We start from the raw sequence: 15348 nt of genomic DNA, 5'->3' as shown, positions 1-15348 counted from the left end.
GTTGCTGCATTCTAATGTTTAATTACCCTTGTTTCTTTAACTTGAAATATTTGCAACTATTGATGCTCCAGCAGAGAAATCTCCATTTTTTACTTTATTTTTCTTTATTCTAACACTAGGAGCAGCACTGTTGGACACTGTAATTTACAGTATGTAATTTGGAATGGCAGCAAGTGGAAAAGCAGGCAGGATCTTGACAGAGCAACCATTAATGCCCATGAAAAAAAATCTCATTTCTGAGAAGATTTCAAAGCATCAAGTGCAACACAAAGTAAAATATTTGAGATGATGAACATGGAATCCAATTTTAGGAGTACATTGACAATAAGTGTTAATAAAGCTTTGACCTCTCAGAGTTTCCTCCCCCTCTTCTACTTCAAATGAATCTATCACAACTTCTAAGATTGTTTGGCATGTGCAATCATTTTACATGAATTTGACTCCTGAAGTAATAAAATTACTTTTCAAAAGCTTTGACAGTGCTTTGTTACTAAGCATCTTTCTTGACCTCACTCCCTTTTTACCTCTTACACTGGATACAAGCAGACAGAAGAGAAGCCCAGCTGTCTTTCAGATTTTGCAATTGGCCTTCAATCACTGGTACTCCCTCCAGAGAAGTATTTTGCAGAACAGATTCTCCTCTTGTCAGAACAATTTTCATTTGGACTTCTTTTTCTTGTTTCACTGCTAGCAGGCCCTAAGAAGTGAGTGGATATACCTTATTTTTATCATTACCTGGACATGAATATTTTAACTAGCTTCAATGGAACATAACCTGATCATTATTTAGCAGCTTGTAGTGAATCGGAAGATGGACAGTGAGGTTCACAGCTGAGCTTCACAAAAGGGGTAGGTTCAATGGGTAGGTTCAGGCTATTAATAAAAACCTTAGTTAACAGGAAAATTTTTGTGGAATCTGTGCAAGTACATAGAGTATATCAGAAAAGGTACTGTTCAGTGAAAAGACTGACATTCCAAAGAAAACATCACTTAGAAGGAAAACAGGAGGATTCTTTCATATAGACAACAAGATATAATGACAAAGCTCTTCTACAGAGCTGAAATACAGTTCTACCACTCCAGGATATATTTGCAACATGACAGTATGAACAAATAAAATCTGTCATCAGTGTCAGCCTGGGGACTCCAGCTCCTGGAGTTGTGCAGTTGCAAACTCACAGTTTTCAACACTATGTAGTCAAGAAAAGCCTGAAAGCATGAACCCAAAAGATTCAACAAAAAACAGCCAAAACATAGTTTTAGTATTATGCTACAATCTTTTGCTTTTTGACCTAGCCTTATAGTTTTGAAGATCTTTGGCTCAGAATCAAGACATCAATAAAATGAAAATATTTTCTTCTAAATAATGCCCTAAATAGCATTTGTTGTCAGCAGATGCTATTTTCTTAACTGTCGTCACCATTTTACAAGCAAATAATTATAGGAAAATATTTGCTGAATCAACTGTATCACCTGTAAGATCTAGGTATATTGAAATATACTAAACTAACAGAAGTGACTACCCTATTTCTTCCATTTAACCTTCATCATCCACATAACATCATTTGAGTACTTCAAGAATTTTCATATATGCAGTTGTCCATGTCATTAAGGTCCTTATCTACTTCTTAGAGAAAAGTACTAGTAACAAGCTCTTTCTGCTACAAAAGGAGTTACTTTTGAATAAACTGAAAATCAGCATCTGAACAACAGTTATTAGACTAATATGCAACAACTAACTATCCTATATTTGTATTCTTCATATTGATCTAAAAGAGAGCAGGTTTTGAACTCCTGTTTCGATACCTCTAGTTTTAGCATCCGGCTATCCAGAACACTCTTGTCTGCAGTAGGATGGGAGTAGGAATCCAGCATGTGAACTGCATCAGCAACCCAGTCCTGGAGGTCCTTGACACTCTGTGAGAACTGCTGGTGCTCTGCCACAATCCTGTCCATTCTGGAAACTTTCTCCTGCAATTCATACAGCAATTAGCACCACCAGCTATTTAAAGGATTCCCTATTCTCCATACCAACTCATGGACTTTAGAATGAGTCTCATCAATCATACAGAGAAGTTTGCTTCATACACTGATAATTGCAAATACACTTAAGCATGGAATGGATTCTGCATTCACACACAATTGAATTGTCCAAACATAAAATACAAATTAAAATCTCAGAAATGTACTTTTTTTATTTTCTAAATCTAAAGCTGCAGTTTTCTGGTTTCACTTTTTCTTAAACATATCGTAAATCACATCTAAGCTCCATGTCAGTGTTGCAATGGAAGCTAACTTGTGCAATCGGCCAGTGTAAAAGCAGATTTATGCCTGAGAAGCTACACCACTGCAGCAAAATTGCTTTGTTGATATTTGGTAAAGACCTGTTTCCTCAATGACTCTCACTGGTAAAACAATTCTTCTGAAAAACCACTGACACTCATACAAATCAAAAACAAATGCTGTAGTTACATTAATAAAAGGCTTGAGGTGAACAAGAATACAAGGCAGAGTGTGTTTTTTCCACTGAGACAGAGAACAAATATCAAGTGAATATAACAGGCTTTGGAAATTACTGAGAGGGACCTTCCTCAAGATCCATGGCTATCCAAAAGGGTTCAGGGTTTCTCTAACGTGCAGGACCATATGTATCCTGCACCTTAGATGACACCTGCTCATCCTGACCTCTCCTACAAGTTCTGCTTGCATAAGCCTGTGTTAGTAACTCATTCGTTTTTCACTTTCTCATTTTGTAGACATGAAAATTTGTTATGGCTGTGCATACAATAATTTTCAGTAAATCAAATATATGCTTTATAAGTGTTTCTTCTACAGAAAAAGTAGGAATTGCCAAAGTAGCAATCCCTTAAACATATATACTTTCTGAATTGAATTGTTATTCCAAAACATATTTCCTATATCCTTAATCATTCTAGTTACTGTAGCAACTATAAGCCTATATCAAGCCTTCTTCATGACATGAACTTTGAGAAAAATAACAATCTTAATATGGAGGTTTTCTTATCTGTCTCCACTAGAGAGATGGCGGAACTATTAAGAGGTGAAGTGTGGGAAGCTCAAAAAAAGAGAGTGATGTTAAACTCTCAGTTCTTGGTCTGATGGTTTAAAATCTGGCCTATGCCTGCCTTGAACATTTAAACGCAGCTTAAGAGGCAAATTTTTTTTAGAAGACCAACCTATTAGTTTTAGGTGAAAATAGTTACAATGCCAATAATCATCATTTCAGGATAAAATGAAATAACAACTTGTCTGCATCTTGTATTTTCTAGAAAAAATTCCATCTCTGCTAATTTTTGAAAAATGCCTCTTTCAGATGCAACTTATTACAAAACTGTCTTCATGCTTGAAAGAATCAAAATAAAGTCTGATTATTGTATAATCGGGTGGGATTTACTTCTTAATCAGTACACTTTTAAAAATTAATAACAAAAAATCACAGTTACACTTTGTTGACAGTCCTTACTTTCCACTCTTATAAGTCAATGTGAAAGACAGAATAGCTCAGACACATCACAGAGCAGGCAAGCAAGACAACTGCAGTGTTTCACATTTCAGTCTTTATTTTTCCCCACATACATCACAGGAGTTGCTTAGGAGCACATACATTGGATGCATTACCTTAGTCAGATTGCTTAGAGTAAGATACTGAGAAGACAACTGAGACACTCTGCGCATAAAGCTTTTGCTGACAGCTTGTTCTTCCCACAGCTGCTGAGCTTTCTCTTTTAGCCTGTTGAGCTGATGCTCGTGGCAGCTTATTTCCTCAAGGACAGACTGTAAAGCACAAGCACAGTAATAATAAGAGTGGGTGCAAGAAAGCAGGAGATGGAGAAGCATGAAGGTACCATGAAAAATAGAAGTGACATATGGCAAGCTTGCTGAGACAGGCACACCATATGGTTACAGCAATGGAGCAGCATGTCATAAGAAAAGTGGAGATGCAAAACTTGATGGAACAGGATCATCAACAGCAAACCTCAAAAAAGTTCCCATCTTATTTAGAGGTCAGGATGCTAGAATGATTAAGCTTTTGTAAGTAACCAATGAGGCCAGGAGAATGGAACAGGAAGATCTGGCTGCATTAAGAGCCCTTATAAGTCACCTGCAGCTTTTGCTGTTCTCTCCTCTTGGAAGGAAGATCATGGAGCCGACTGCTACTTCCTTGTACTATCTTCTCAGTTGTGGTCAGCCACTCCTGCAGAGGCTCAGCAGTTGCTTCAAAGTCCTTCATCTGGATATTTAAGCTCTAGGAAGGCATGCAAATTTCTATGAATAGTCCCAGTGCACTAGACATAACTAATTCATAACACACAGATCAAGAACACAAAAAGGATATATAACTGCAGGCAAATTATACAAAACTCTTCAAACAAATTACATGAGCTCTGCCTGTTCTTATCCAACAGACACCGAAATAGAAGTTTGATAGGGAACACTTTTAAAAAGCAAAATAGAAGCAACAATGTACTACACAGCTGAGGGAAGGCTGAAACAAATTTCTTTTGATTGTAAAGCTTTACAGATTTCATGAGACTTGACTTAATCTAATTCCAGTTCGCACAACTAAGGTAGTGTGAATAAAGGCTAATTTGGGATGTGAGTTATCTAATACTTGACTTCAGTCATTAACATTAAGCCCTCCTTAAGTGGGCTGCTAATGTTTCTAAGTAATGTCTAAATTCAACCCAGTCCTGGGGAATGCTTCTGGTTGTATTCTTTTTATAGAGTTAAATTTTGATCATAAAAAGTGCATTCAATGCATACAACAGCATTCCTTCAGGCCTGCATACTTTTCTTGCTGGCTTATTCTGCATTATTTAATAAAAGAGCACCTAAAATAATTCATGTGGAATAAAAACCTGAACAGCACAGCTCCTGCGCCTTATTTATTTTAATGTATTTTTCCCCCAGACATATTTAATTTTCTTTCCAGCTACATCCATATCACTTAAACACCTGAATAACAAACTAAGCCTGTGAGACTAAAAAATGCTTGACTCAAAAAGACTGAGAACATCCTCTTTCCATGGCAACCTTAAGATGAAGAAAGGTAAGTCCTTGCTATCTGAGAATTTTCTTTGAAATGCTTTCCTACATAATGCATTAAGTGTATTTAAAATTTTTATCGCCTGTCTAGGCAGCATTGGTTTGAAACAAGAATGCTGAGGAACTTTAATTATCCTATTCTATGCAGGGAATTTCAGATGAGACATTTTGACCTTAAAACCTATGACCTTAAAAAGTTTATGATTTTAAGATATTCACCACCTACTGGTTGAACTGTGAGTTCTCAACAGAGAAAGGCACTTGCAGTTACCTAAAAAGTTGCTCAATTAAATAAGTACATTTCACGTATTTGCAGTAAGAGAAACAAAATTTGCATACTCCACTGGGACTATTCAATAAGCAGCTGTTTCAGAAACCTGTACTAAAACCATTTTTCAGAAGGAAAATATGTTTTAGAAACCCAGTACATTTGATGAGACTACTGAATTTCAGGAACTGCTGTCTTTGATTCTGAACAACATGCTTCTGCATAAAACACCACATTAAAGTGAATCAGGTAATAAAGATAGCAGAAGTAAACAAAAGCAAAATGCAAGTAGAAGAGTAAGACTTCTTGAAAGCATCTATTTCTTAATTCTGTCACATAGTAAACACTCACAGATATACACATCTAAACTGTGCTGTTTCAAATAGAAGCAAAGAGGAAATTTAGATCCAGTCGTTCCTCACTGTGACTGGTTCCATACCTCCAATGCAGATTTCTTCTGGTGGAGTGTGGTGATAAAATTTTTCCAATCTTCTTTAGCTGCAGCAGATTTGTCCTGGATAACTTTAGCCTTTTCCTTTGGTGAAACAGAGCACAGTAGCTCTCCTTTGGATGCCAGCAGGTTTAGCTTTTGTTGCCCATTCTCGCTTTCTGATAAGAATTCCTAAAAATAGTAACAAAAAAAGTTAGCTGGTGAACTTTGAGTCCCAATAAAGTCAAGCTGCTAGAAAATTGATCAGTGATGAGAGTTTACTGTTTCTGCTTGCTAATGTCCTGATGTATTTTCAGTAAATTCATTTCAATACTGTTTGTATTGATGGGAGTTAGAGATAACAGCTACTTCATCCAGAAATCAAAGTGTCTGAATAATACACACATTAAGACTCCAGGATTACCTGCATTTTCCATACTCCATGAGACAATTACTACTGATTTAGTTGGGTAATATATTCCCTCAAATACCACTAGTACAGAAAGTGATAAAAGTCTCATTTCAGGGAATTGTTATCTGTTGTTGTCGAGGCAGTCATGACACAAAGCAGAGACTATAAGAAATCTCAGTTGGCAACCCTTTATTATTGAACATGGCTGACTTTTATACACTTTCTAATTGTTTGTGCTTCTTCTACCTTAACTATTGGCTACAATAAGTTAACATAATACTATTGGTGAAAAGTTATAGTGACTTCAACTAACTTTCAAAAAATACTTCATCTAGCTGCAAAGTTCTCTTATCTTTCTTCTCTCGATCTCCTTAGTTACAGCTTTTGAGAGAGCTCTTTATTAGCTTCCTCTTACTTCTCAGCTTCTTCTCACTCCTTTACCTAACAAGCTTGCTGCTAGCCCCTTCCACAGTTATCCTAACAGAGATAACACAGGCACACACTGGACCAAACCCCTGCCCATAGGCAAGCTCCAGCTGTGCTGGACTTGCCATGAGCATGTGGTGGTGTGGGCTGATGCTCAGAACCTGACCAATGTCCAATCTGTGCAATTTATGCCTCTGTATCCATAATTTACCTTCCTTGTTTAGAAATATTAGTCTTCACAGAAATCTTGCACAGTGCTAGTGTGCAATAAGTGTGTGGAAAAATGCAGGTACAAGAATTATACAGAAATTTAAGGAAACAGATAGATTGTAAAATTCCAATTTATTGGAATAATCTCTTTGTAACTTATTAAAAAACTTTGTCAGCATTTAGACTCAAAGAAATTTAGTAGTCTTATCTAGAAATATTTTAAACTGTTATTATCGTGATTATGTGTATTACATTAGGTTACACCCATGCTCAGGAGTAACAGGCTTGATACCAAAATTATTAGGTCAGGTTCTGATTCTGTGTTATATGAGAGGTCTTAGCAGAGAATGCAAAGGGTCTGTTAACTTTGAGATACTTCGACTATAAATTCTGACTATATTAAAATGAAACATATTGGTGACTTAATGATGTAAAATGTGCTAACAGAGAGAACATTAACTTTCAAGAAAAACAAAATATCAGGTTTATGCAGGTTAGCAAGACATCTTTAGAAGTCCTAAAGCAGTCCAAAAAAAGTTTATTTCACCTAAGGCAGCTTTCAGAGAGAAGGAGAACAAGGTATGGTCATATATTATGAGGGGGCTGTAATGATTTAAAAAAAGAAGGCTACTGTTGAAAAAAAAACCCAGCCTTGCTAAAATTTTTATATTTAATGTAAAAAATTACCAGGACTTTTCGCCCTTCTGAAGATATTCTCAACATGATGCAGTCAAATATTTGATATATCAAGACAGTATTATATGGACTCCTTATGCAAAGGAAAGTGAATATAGCAAAATGAGGTGATTTGGCTTTTGGTGTTTTCTGAGAAACAGTTACAAATTTCACCTGTTATACTATCTAACTAAAGGTATAACAGCATCATTAAATAATTCTCATTTTGTTAGTTTCAGTTAAAATGATAGCTATGTTCTATAAATTAAATAACTTTCATTCATTTGATTTATTAAAATATACTTTTAACTGTCATTCCTTTCCACATAACTGTTTGGGCTTATTTTATGTTTATGTAGAAAATATTCTTTTTAAATGCCTGCTCCCACTGCTTATAATTTAACTCTGCTCTTGTACCATAAGGGCTCCACTTTAATACATAATGAAAAGTATTCACTTAATTGTGAAATAACTCCAGGTACTAAGACTCCATTCTGGTATCATTCTGATTTACAGTACTCTCCCACCTAAAACACATTTTTCTCACATTATAAAAAAGAAACAAGGAAAGGAAAACTATTTACGAGACATAACTACTTACAAACTGTAGCCCAGTAATTAAACTAAATAAAATAGGAAAAAAAAAGTGTTTATTTCTCTGCAATGAGTCACCTTTAGTGTTAACAATAGCAACATTAGCAAAAGCACTAATTAATCAAAGAAATAAATCTGAGCTGTACATGAAATCGATTTGGTCTCCCTTAGACTAGTATTTTACTGCTATAAAGTTACCTGTATTTTCTGCAGACTTGCTGAAGCTTCACTGATGTTTTGAGGCACATCAAAGCATTTGGCAGTGGTGACTCTTGCATTGACCAGCCACTGCTGAAAGTCCCTGAAAGCCGTCCGAAATCTCTGCTGCAAGATCTGCTCTTTGCTCTGACATCCTTTTGAGGCTTGCAGGCAGAGGCTGGGTTTATCACATCAGGGAAGAAGAAAAAAGCGAGGGAGGGAGGGAGGAAGGGCAGGACTCGGTTAGGTGACAATGCTATTATTTTGTTCTCTGAAACACAATGGTAGGGGTAGGTTAACCTGGAATCCTCCTACCAAATTTATGCACTTAACTGAGGCACCAGGAAATCCATTAGAAGCTTTCAGTTCTCAAAAGTGAAGCATGTAAATTGGGACATCGCTGTCACAGATATGACAGGTACAAGTGTTTCCACAGAGTGACTCAGTGCACCTAAGCATCAATGTATTCTGCAAGCCTCTTTCTCTCACTAGGGAGAGGGTGCAGGACTACAGTGAATAAAATTCCAACTTCTGTGGCTTTGTTAAGTCCACAAGGTTATAAAAGATCAATCTGAGTAATCACATCCTCCTGCAGCTACAGAAGCCAGAAGCTGAAATCTCATGCAAGAAACAACAGACTCTTCTGTCTGAAATGCAGGTGTCATACTCCAAAGTAAATAATAGTGACTTGAGAGAAAGCAAGCGAGCAAATGCTACCTTCCCTAGCTAGTTCCTGCTTCAAGAAACCAACTAAACAAAGAAGAATAGTATGAAGGACAAAATCAAGAAAAATATCTGAACTAGCTGGTATTATTCATTTTCTTTCAGGCAAATACGACATATTACTGCCTCACTTTTTTACAAGGACTTCTGTAATATGTCAGGTATAGATGTACATTTAGTTTCAGCTGAATTTAGTGGCATAGCCTGGCTTCAAGAAAAAAAAAATCAAAAAATCAAATTAATGCTTTACATAACTTTTGTTGACACCAAAATCAAAGTAATGATTCTAACTATTGCATATGTCTGTCTCTAGTTCTAAAATTCTAATTAATGGTTCCCTTAAAGACAGCTCATCATCCCCCCCCCCCCGCCATGAGATAAATTCTAAACAAGATGAATGCATACCTGTTATACTCCTTAATCAACCCTGAAACTTTTGAAGAATGAGTACTTAAATCCCTGGAAAATCTACAAAGATCATTCAACTGAGTTTTGATCTCATCTGTCATTTGTTCAGACTTTACCAGAGCATCCAATGTTTCCTGTTAAAATAAATGAAAAATATTGGTGAGTAAACATAAAAAAGCCACAACTTTTTAATCAAAGTTTATCAGAATTAAAATTAATTAAATATCTATATGTTTACTTTCAAGAATATTTTAGCTATCAAGTCTACAGTACCTTGTTTGAAATTATGAGCTTCTAGAGACCAAATTTCTGGATGCCCCAACTTCCTTAGCATGAAATATTCTTGAAGCCCATTTTAAGATATAAATTTCATTCTAATAAAGCAACAGTATTGTCAATTAGCTGTATACATATAAAAGTACATACATTTGGAGAATAGCAAATGATATGTGTTCATATAAATATAATTATCCTGTTGACTTGAGTTTAACAGGTTCAATTAAAACTTTTTTTGAGCTGTATCCAGAAAGTTAATTTATGCACAAAGTTTTTTAACAGATTCGATTCAACTCTTTTCACACATGACTTCATATTTTGAAAGTACAGCTGCTCACAATCATGTCAGAGTAACTGGGTTACTGCCTGTCATTGATGCACTGGAACGGTTTGTGCCTTGGAGACAGTTAAGCTAACAAAACAAAAAAAGAGATTTTGTTGGCTTGGCTTGTGTCACAAGGAGAGGTGTGATAAGTACTCCAACAAAAACAGTGCTTGATGATGTCCACAGCATCTCCACTGCAGAATCCTGCCAGCTACTCCAGCATAATGAGCAGTGCAGGCTTGGCTCCTCGCCTCACTAGGAACTAAATTCTTCAGACATTCCTCTCAGGCTAACAGCAGAGGTTCTGCAGTGCAGGCAGACCAGAGCATTTGTCAAGTACAGAATAGTTTGGCTAAAGTGCCAGTCTGGAAGAAACTTACAATATAAACTTGAGAAACAGATCATATGAAGGTGAAGATAGATTTGAACAGGGACCTGGAAGTGGGAGATAAAGATGCCCCCAAAACACATTTCTAAAAATGCACACACACACAGACACACATATATATATCTATGTATGTGTGTGTGTGAAAAAATATATATATGTATGTATATAAACATACATATTCAGAAGAAAAACAAAAAAGAGGATGATTAAAAATATACGTTGTAATGAGTTCTGTCCAGGACAACTACAAATTATATTTTGCTGCAGCAGATTTTCAGGAGTCCCCTGATTTACATTATTCATTATGGACTATCTTCTTTGAGCTAGTCATACATGATAAATCTCTTCGATCATGATTAAGAGATACTTGAAATAGTCACTTGTTTCAGTGCCATATAAAGTAGCATTTGAACTAAGTAATTATGTAAGAACAATAATGCTTAGGAAAAAACACTAAATACTTTTTGCTTACTTTACTCACAGTTAAGCTACTGAAACCATTCTTTTGGAAAGCATTAAAAATCACACCACAATGGGCATTACCTAAACACAGGATGTCACAAAGTGCCAAGGGCAGGAATCATCATAATGAACTACTAACCACCCCTTTTTTATGAAAAGAAAGCATCTCTTAAGACTAACACAAGGTTAGAACCGCCTGTTTTCAGCACAATTCACCTCAAAAACTAATAAGAGGTTAGTCTGACTACATACAGCCTTAGGCACAGCCTACTAACAAACAGGAGCAATAATTTGCAGAACAGGGTAAATTTAACTATGGCATTTTTCCATACAGTGATATCACTGTTGCAGCCAGTTGGATTTAATATTGAATCTGACAATTACAGAAATAATCTGTTGAATTTCAAGCACAAAATCTGTTGCTCTAATGCTGCACATACCTAAGGGAACAGAGCTTCAGTATAACAGAGTAGCAGAATGATCTTGCTAATTCTACGAATTAGGAAATGCATTTTTAATTTGTGGCCTTGGCTAACATGGCAACAGAATCACTGTGAGACAATAGAAATAGAAACTGCAGTGCTATTTTATATTCACAATAGGGCCTTTCCCTGGGGTCCAACAATGAGAAGATTACTGTCACATTTCTCCTAACTATAAATAAAATTGCATAGTGGGGCTATGCATAGTTACCTCATGAGATGCTTCTGCATCTTCCTCCTTAGCCAAACTTTACAACTGTCTAATCTGAGTGCTCTTATACAGAGCTATACAGTACATACATATTACATATACTACTAATAAAAGCAATAGCCTTTCAATTTAATACTTCTCCATTTATGAAATAAAAAAATGCCTGGTGTCTTACAATCCCATGGCTTTGTTTCCTTTTTAAAAACACGTATATATGGAACATTTTGCATATTTGTACAATTATTTGCTTCATCTTAATGCCCTCTTTGTTACTCCTACAGACACATAACGGCACTCAAGCAAGCAGGTTTCATAAATCCATGCAAGGAATTCTGTGAAAGAAGAAGACACAGAAACAACTTGGCACAGACCCTGCAGCAGGAGATCAATAACTTCAGTTCAAAGAAAAGGGCTGTGTTCTGGGGTTTTTTTGAACATGACTTCAGTCAAGGGGTCAGAAAGAAGGCAATACATCCCTCTCCTCCTCTGCTGAAACTGCTTTACTATGACAGAGAAATACTCTGTATCTTTTATCAACATCTGTGATTCATTGTGGTTGAGATACAAACATGTATCTTGATTGTTGCAAATAAGTGTATATATTTACAGGGAGGAGCTGTGATATATAAATGGGAATCTTTTGCTAGGAGACAACCAAGAACAGAAACAACCTATATTTATCTCAATTCTACTGCATTCCAAAGCAATTAGGAATTAGAGCCATTTCCTGATTAACTTCTTTAAATATTGGGCAAGATCTCAACGTGCATAACGTAGAGGATATTTCAAGAAAAGGAAAGTATAAGCCAAATACATTCCTGACAAATTTTAATGGCACCAGGTTCTTACTTGGCCTTTAGGAAAAGCTTCATATTTCTTCCATCAAATGCTACTCTGGCTCGAACCACTGAGCAACTTGGAAGCGCAGCCCAGAGCCGCTGTGCCAGCTCCTTGGCTTCCTCCCAGGGGCGAGCCCTGGGTTTAACACCGAAAATCCAGGCAGCTTTCGCTAAGCCTGCTACAGCAGGGGCCAAGGGGAGGGACGTGTTCTGCCAACACCGCTCGCTGTGATCACGGTAACACAAAGAGTTTGGAAAGTCGGGCTTTCACAGAAATGCCTTCCGCAAGTTCTGATTTACGATGCGCAGGATAGTCCCACTTGGCGGAAGTTTCCCGCCCGCGGTGACCACACATGTACATGGAAAAGAGACATGTCCTTACTTTCTCCTTGCGCCAGCTCTCCACCACCTCGGCGTCCGTGCTGCGGCTGTCAGCGGGGGTCAGCCCCTGCGCCCAGGTGGCCAGCTGCCCTGCGAGCCGCCGCACAGCCTCCTCCAGCCGCCCGGCCTGCGCCGCGAACTCCCGCTCCGACAGGGCCATCTGGCTGAGCACGTCCCGCAGGCCGGCCTGGCTGCGCCGGGCGCTCTCCTCCCACTGCCGCCAGTCCGCCTGCAGCGCCTGCATCTCGGCCGCCAGCAGCTGGCACCCGCCCGCCGTCGTGCCGCGCCGGGCCGCCGGAGCCAGCGCCTCCACTCGGCTCAGCCGGCCCGCGCCGCTCTGCCGGGACTCCACCAGCTCCTGCGGGGCGACATTGCCATGGTAACCCGCGGGCCGCCACACCGCCGCCGCCGCGGGGCCTGCCCGGGGGCGCCTCCCGGCCCGGCCCGGCCCGGCTCGGCCCCAGCGCCCCGCACTGCCCCGAGCCGCGGCCCCCTGACGGCAGCGGTCTGGGAACCGGGGGAGTAAAACCCAGCCAACAGCGGCCCTTGCGGGGATTCAACATCAGTTCTCAAACTGTCTTCAGCATTGGAGAGGAAGACAGGAAGATAGATACGAAAAATACTATTAGATGTATTTTTAGATACAAAAAATACTATTTAGGTTGAGATGCAGAACATGAAGGCTTTGTTGTGATCTCTTGCATAAGAAATGCTGGTGTGTAGTAGCATGCAGCAGTCTCAGAAACAGAACAGCAGTTTTCAGCCTGCTTGTGACCTGAGATGTGCCAGAATTGGTTGAACATGTTTTTGGGGTTTTTTTCCTGAGTGTATGGTTTTGATTTTGTTTTCAGAGCTAAATTCTTTCTATGGCATCCTTATTTCAATCTCACATATCTCAATCTTGGGACCTTTCAGCTTAAGAAACTGGAGAATGTATAAAAACCACCCCAAACACTACAGTAATGTTATATCTTCTCTTGTTCATCTTAAGAACTAGATGCTGCTAACCCCTCCCTTTCCCGTTTTACAGATCAGGAGTTCGAGCAAAAGGGAGACTGAAAATTACACCAGAATGTACAAAAATCTGTCATTTGATCTTGGGGACCCCGAATCTTCATCTAGCATTTAAGTTCACTGTCCCCCTCTCTTATGCTTAGGAGCAGAGTAAAATGTTGCTAGCGTGATTATCTGAATGTAAACACCAGGCATGGGCAAAACATGTAGCCTGTTTTAGTGTTGTATTCAGAAATATGCAAATTTCTTAAGCACTCAGATGGCTATCAATAGGTTCCAGGCTAAGGAGAGTATACACAGGGAGGCAACTCACATATTTCTAACATGTGCACCCCTCAAACGAGGGGAACAGTCCTTGTGCTGCTTTACACATCTCCATTTCATGCAAAGCACGAAAGGTTGTCTCTGATTTAGACAATTCTGCTCATGGAGAAAGTGTATTTAGGGATGAGGAAAGAGAAGCATTCATTAATCAGCTAAGCCACATTCTTCTGTGATGCCACTGGGCTTCCGCTCTTGCAAATTGTTTCCATGTGTGCTGTGGTTAACTTAGGTCTGATTATACTTTTACTCCATCTGTTAATATGAGAAGGGAGTCGAAAACAAAGCACAGCTTGGAAAGCTTGCTTTCAGCTCACTGAAATGTAATCACCATTTCAAAGGAAAAAAAGCAAGATCCCACAACTGTTTGACTGGGGTTTTTTTAAAGCATAGGGTCTGAATTGCAGAAGAAATCATGAATGCTCGCTTACATTGACTTTGGCCAGCTTTTTCTGTATAGCTGGTGTATCTCCAGATGCATCTGACCAGCGGTGAAGCTCTTCCTTTGCAGAATGAAGCCAGTCTGTGAATTCATGCACAGCATCCAGATAAAGCAAATGATCCTTCACGATATCTTCCACTTTCCTCATTTTCTCCTATCAATCAGATGAAAAAAAAAAACAACCAAAAAACAAAGAAAGACCATTACATTGAAGTACTTACATACTATGCTGGCTTTGAGCATGCAGTGCTGGCTTGACACCATAGCATGCATTGGAATAGTGAACAGGTTATAGCTTGTGGCATCAGAACAGAGACTGAGAAACACTGAGAAACACTGGGAAAGGTTTGGTTTGAGTTGGTCTGGAGAAGGATTTTCTGCTGGAGCAGAAGCCTTCTGAAAATGGATGCAAAAATATACTTTTAAATAGTCTAATGTATGGTTTAGTAGACATCAATGCTGCAGCCGTGTCACTCTGGCATGCTTTTCCTAGTACGCCCCAGAGGGTCTTGTAGATCACCCATGAGCCCTCCCAAGGTGCAGAATCGCTGCCAGAAATACAGCACTTACTTAGAAGCACCAAGTCTCCACAAATGCTAAGCAGAGTCATGGAGACGTCCCACAAACAAAAACTCCGGCTGTCTAAAAGTGCAAAATGATCTTTTGGTGCTGAGTCCTACTTCGACCATCCTATCAGCCACATACCCTGCAGTCCTGAGGATGCTTCCCCTGACACAACTGCCTGAAGCAGCTGCTTCCTGACTCCATGTTAGCTTTTTAATGTAAGCTTAGAGTG

General features: G+C 38.7%; 1 protein-coding gene across 18 annotated transcripts in view; it reads right to left on the bottom strand.

Annotated features, from left to right (window-relative positions):
* The window catches only part of SYNE1 (spectrin repeat containing nuclear envelope protein 1), a 293660-nt gene that overhangs the window by 136300 nt on the left and 142012 nt on the right, over nucleotides 1–15348 (bottom strand). For all 18 annotated transcript variants that reach the window (XM_074537722.1, XM_074537721.1, XM_074537729.1 and 15 more), the window contains 9 exons: nucleotides 14542–14706; nucleotides 12777–13133; nucleotides 9409–9545; nucleotides 8281–8458; nucleotides 5775–5957; nucleotides 4124–4267; nucleotides 3640–3795; nucleotides 1807–1971; nucleotides 525–697 (listed from right to left, as the gene is read on the bottom strand). In XM_074537722.1, coding sequence (XP_074393823.1) covers nucleotides 525–697; nucleotides 1807–1971; nucleotides 3640–3795; nucleotides 4124–4267; nucleotides 5775–5957; nucleotides 8281–8458; nucleotides 9409–9545; nucleotides 12777–13133; nucleotides 14542–14706 — 1658 coding nt within the window. The remainder of the gene's footprint in view (nucleotides 1–524; nucleotides 698–1806; nucleotides 1972–3639; nucleotides 3796–4123; nucleotides 4268–5774; nucleotides 5958–8280; nucleotides 8459–9408; nucleotides 9546–12776; nucleotides 13134–14541; nucleotides 14707–15348) is intronic.

This window comes from Zonotrichia albicollis, chromosome 3, assembly GCF_047830755.1.
Source record: "Zonotrichia albicollis isolate bZonAlb1 chromosome 3, bZonAlb1.hap1, whole genome shotgun sequence".
Taxonomy (NCBI): domain Eukaryota; kingdom Metazoa; phylum Chordata; class Aves; order Passeriformes; family Passerellidae; genus Zonotrichia; species Zonotrichia albicollis.
This window is presented reverse-complemented; position numbering and strand designations above follow the sequence as displayed.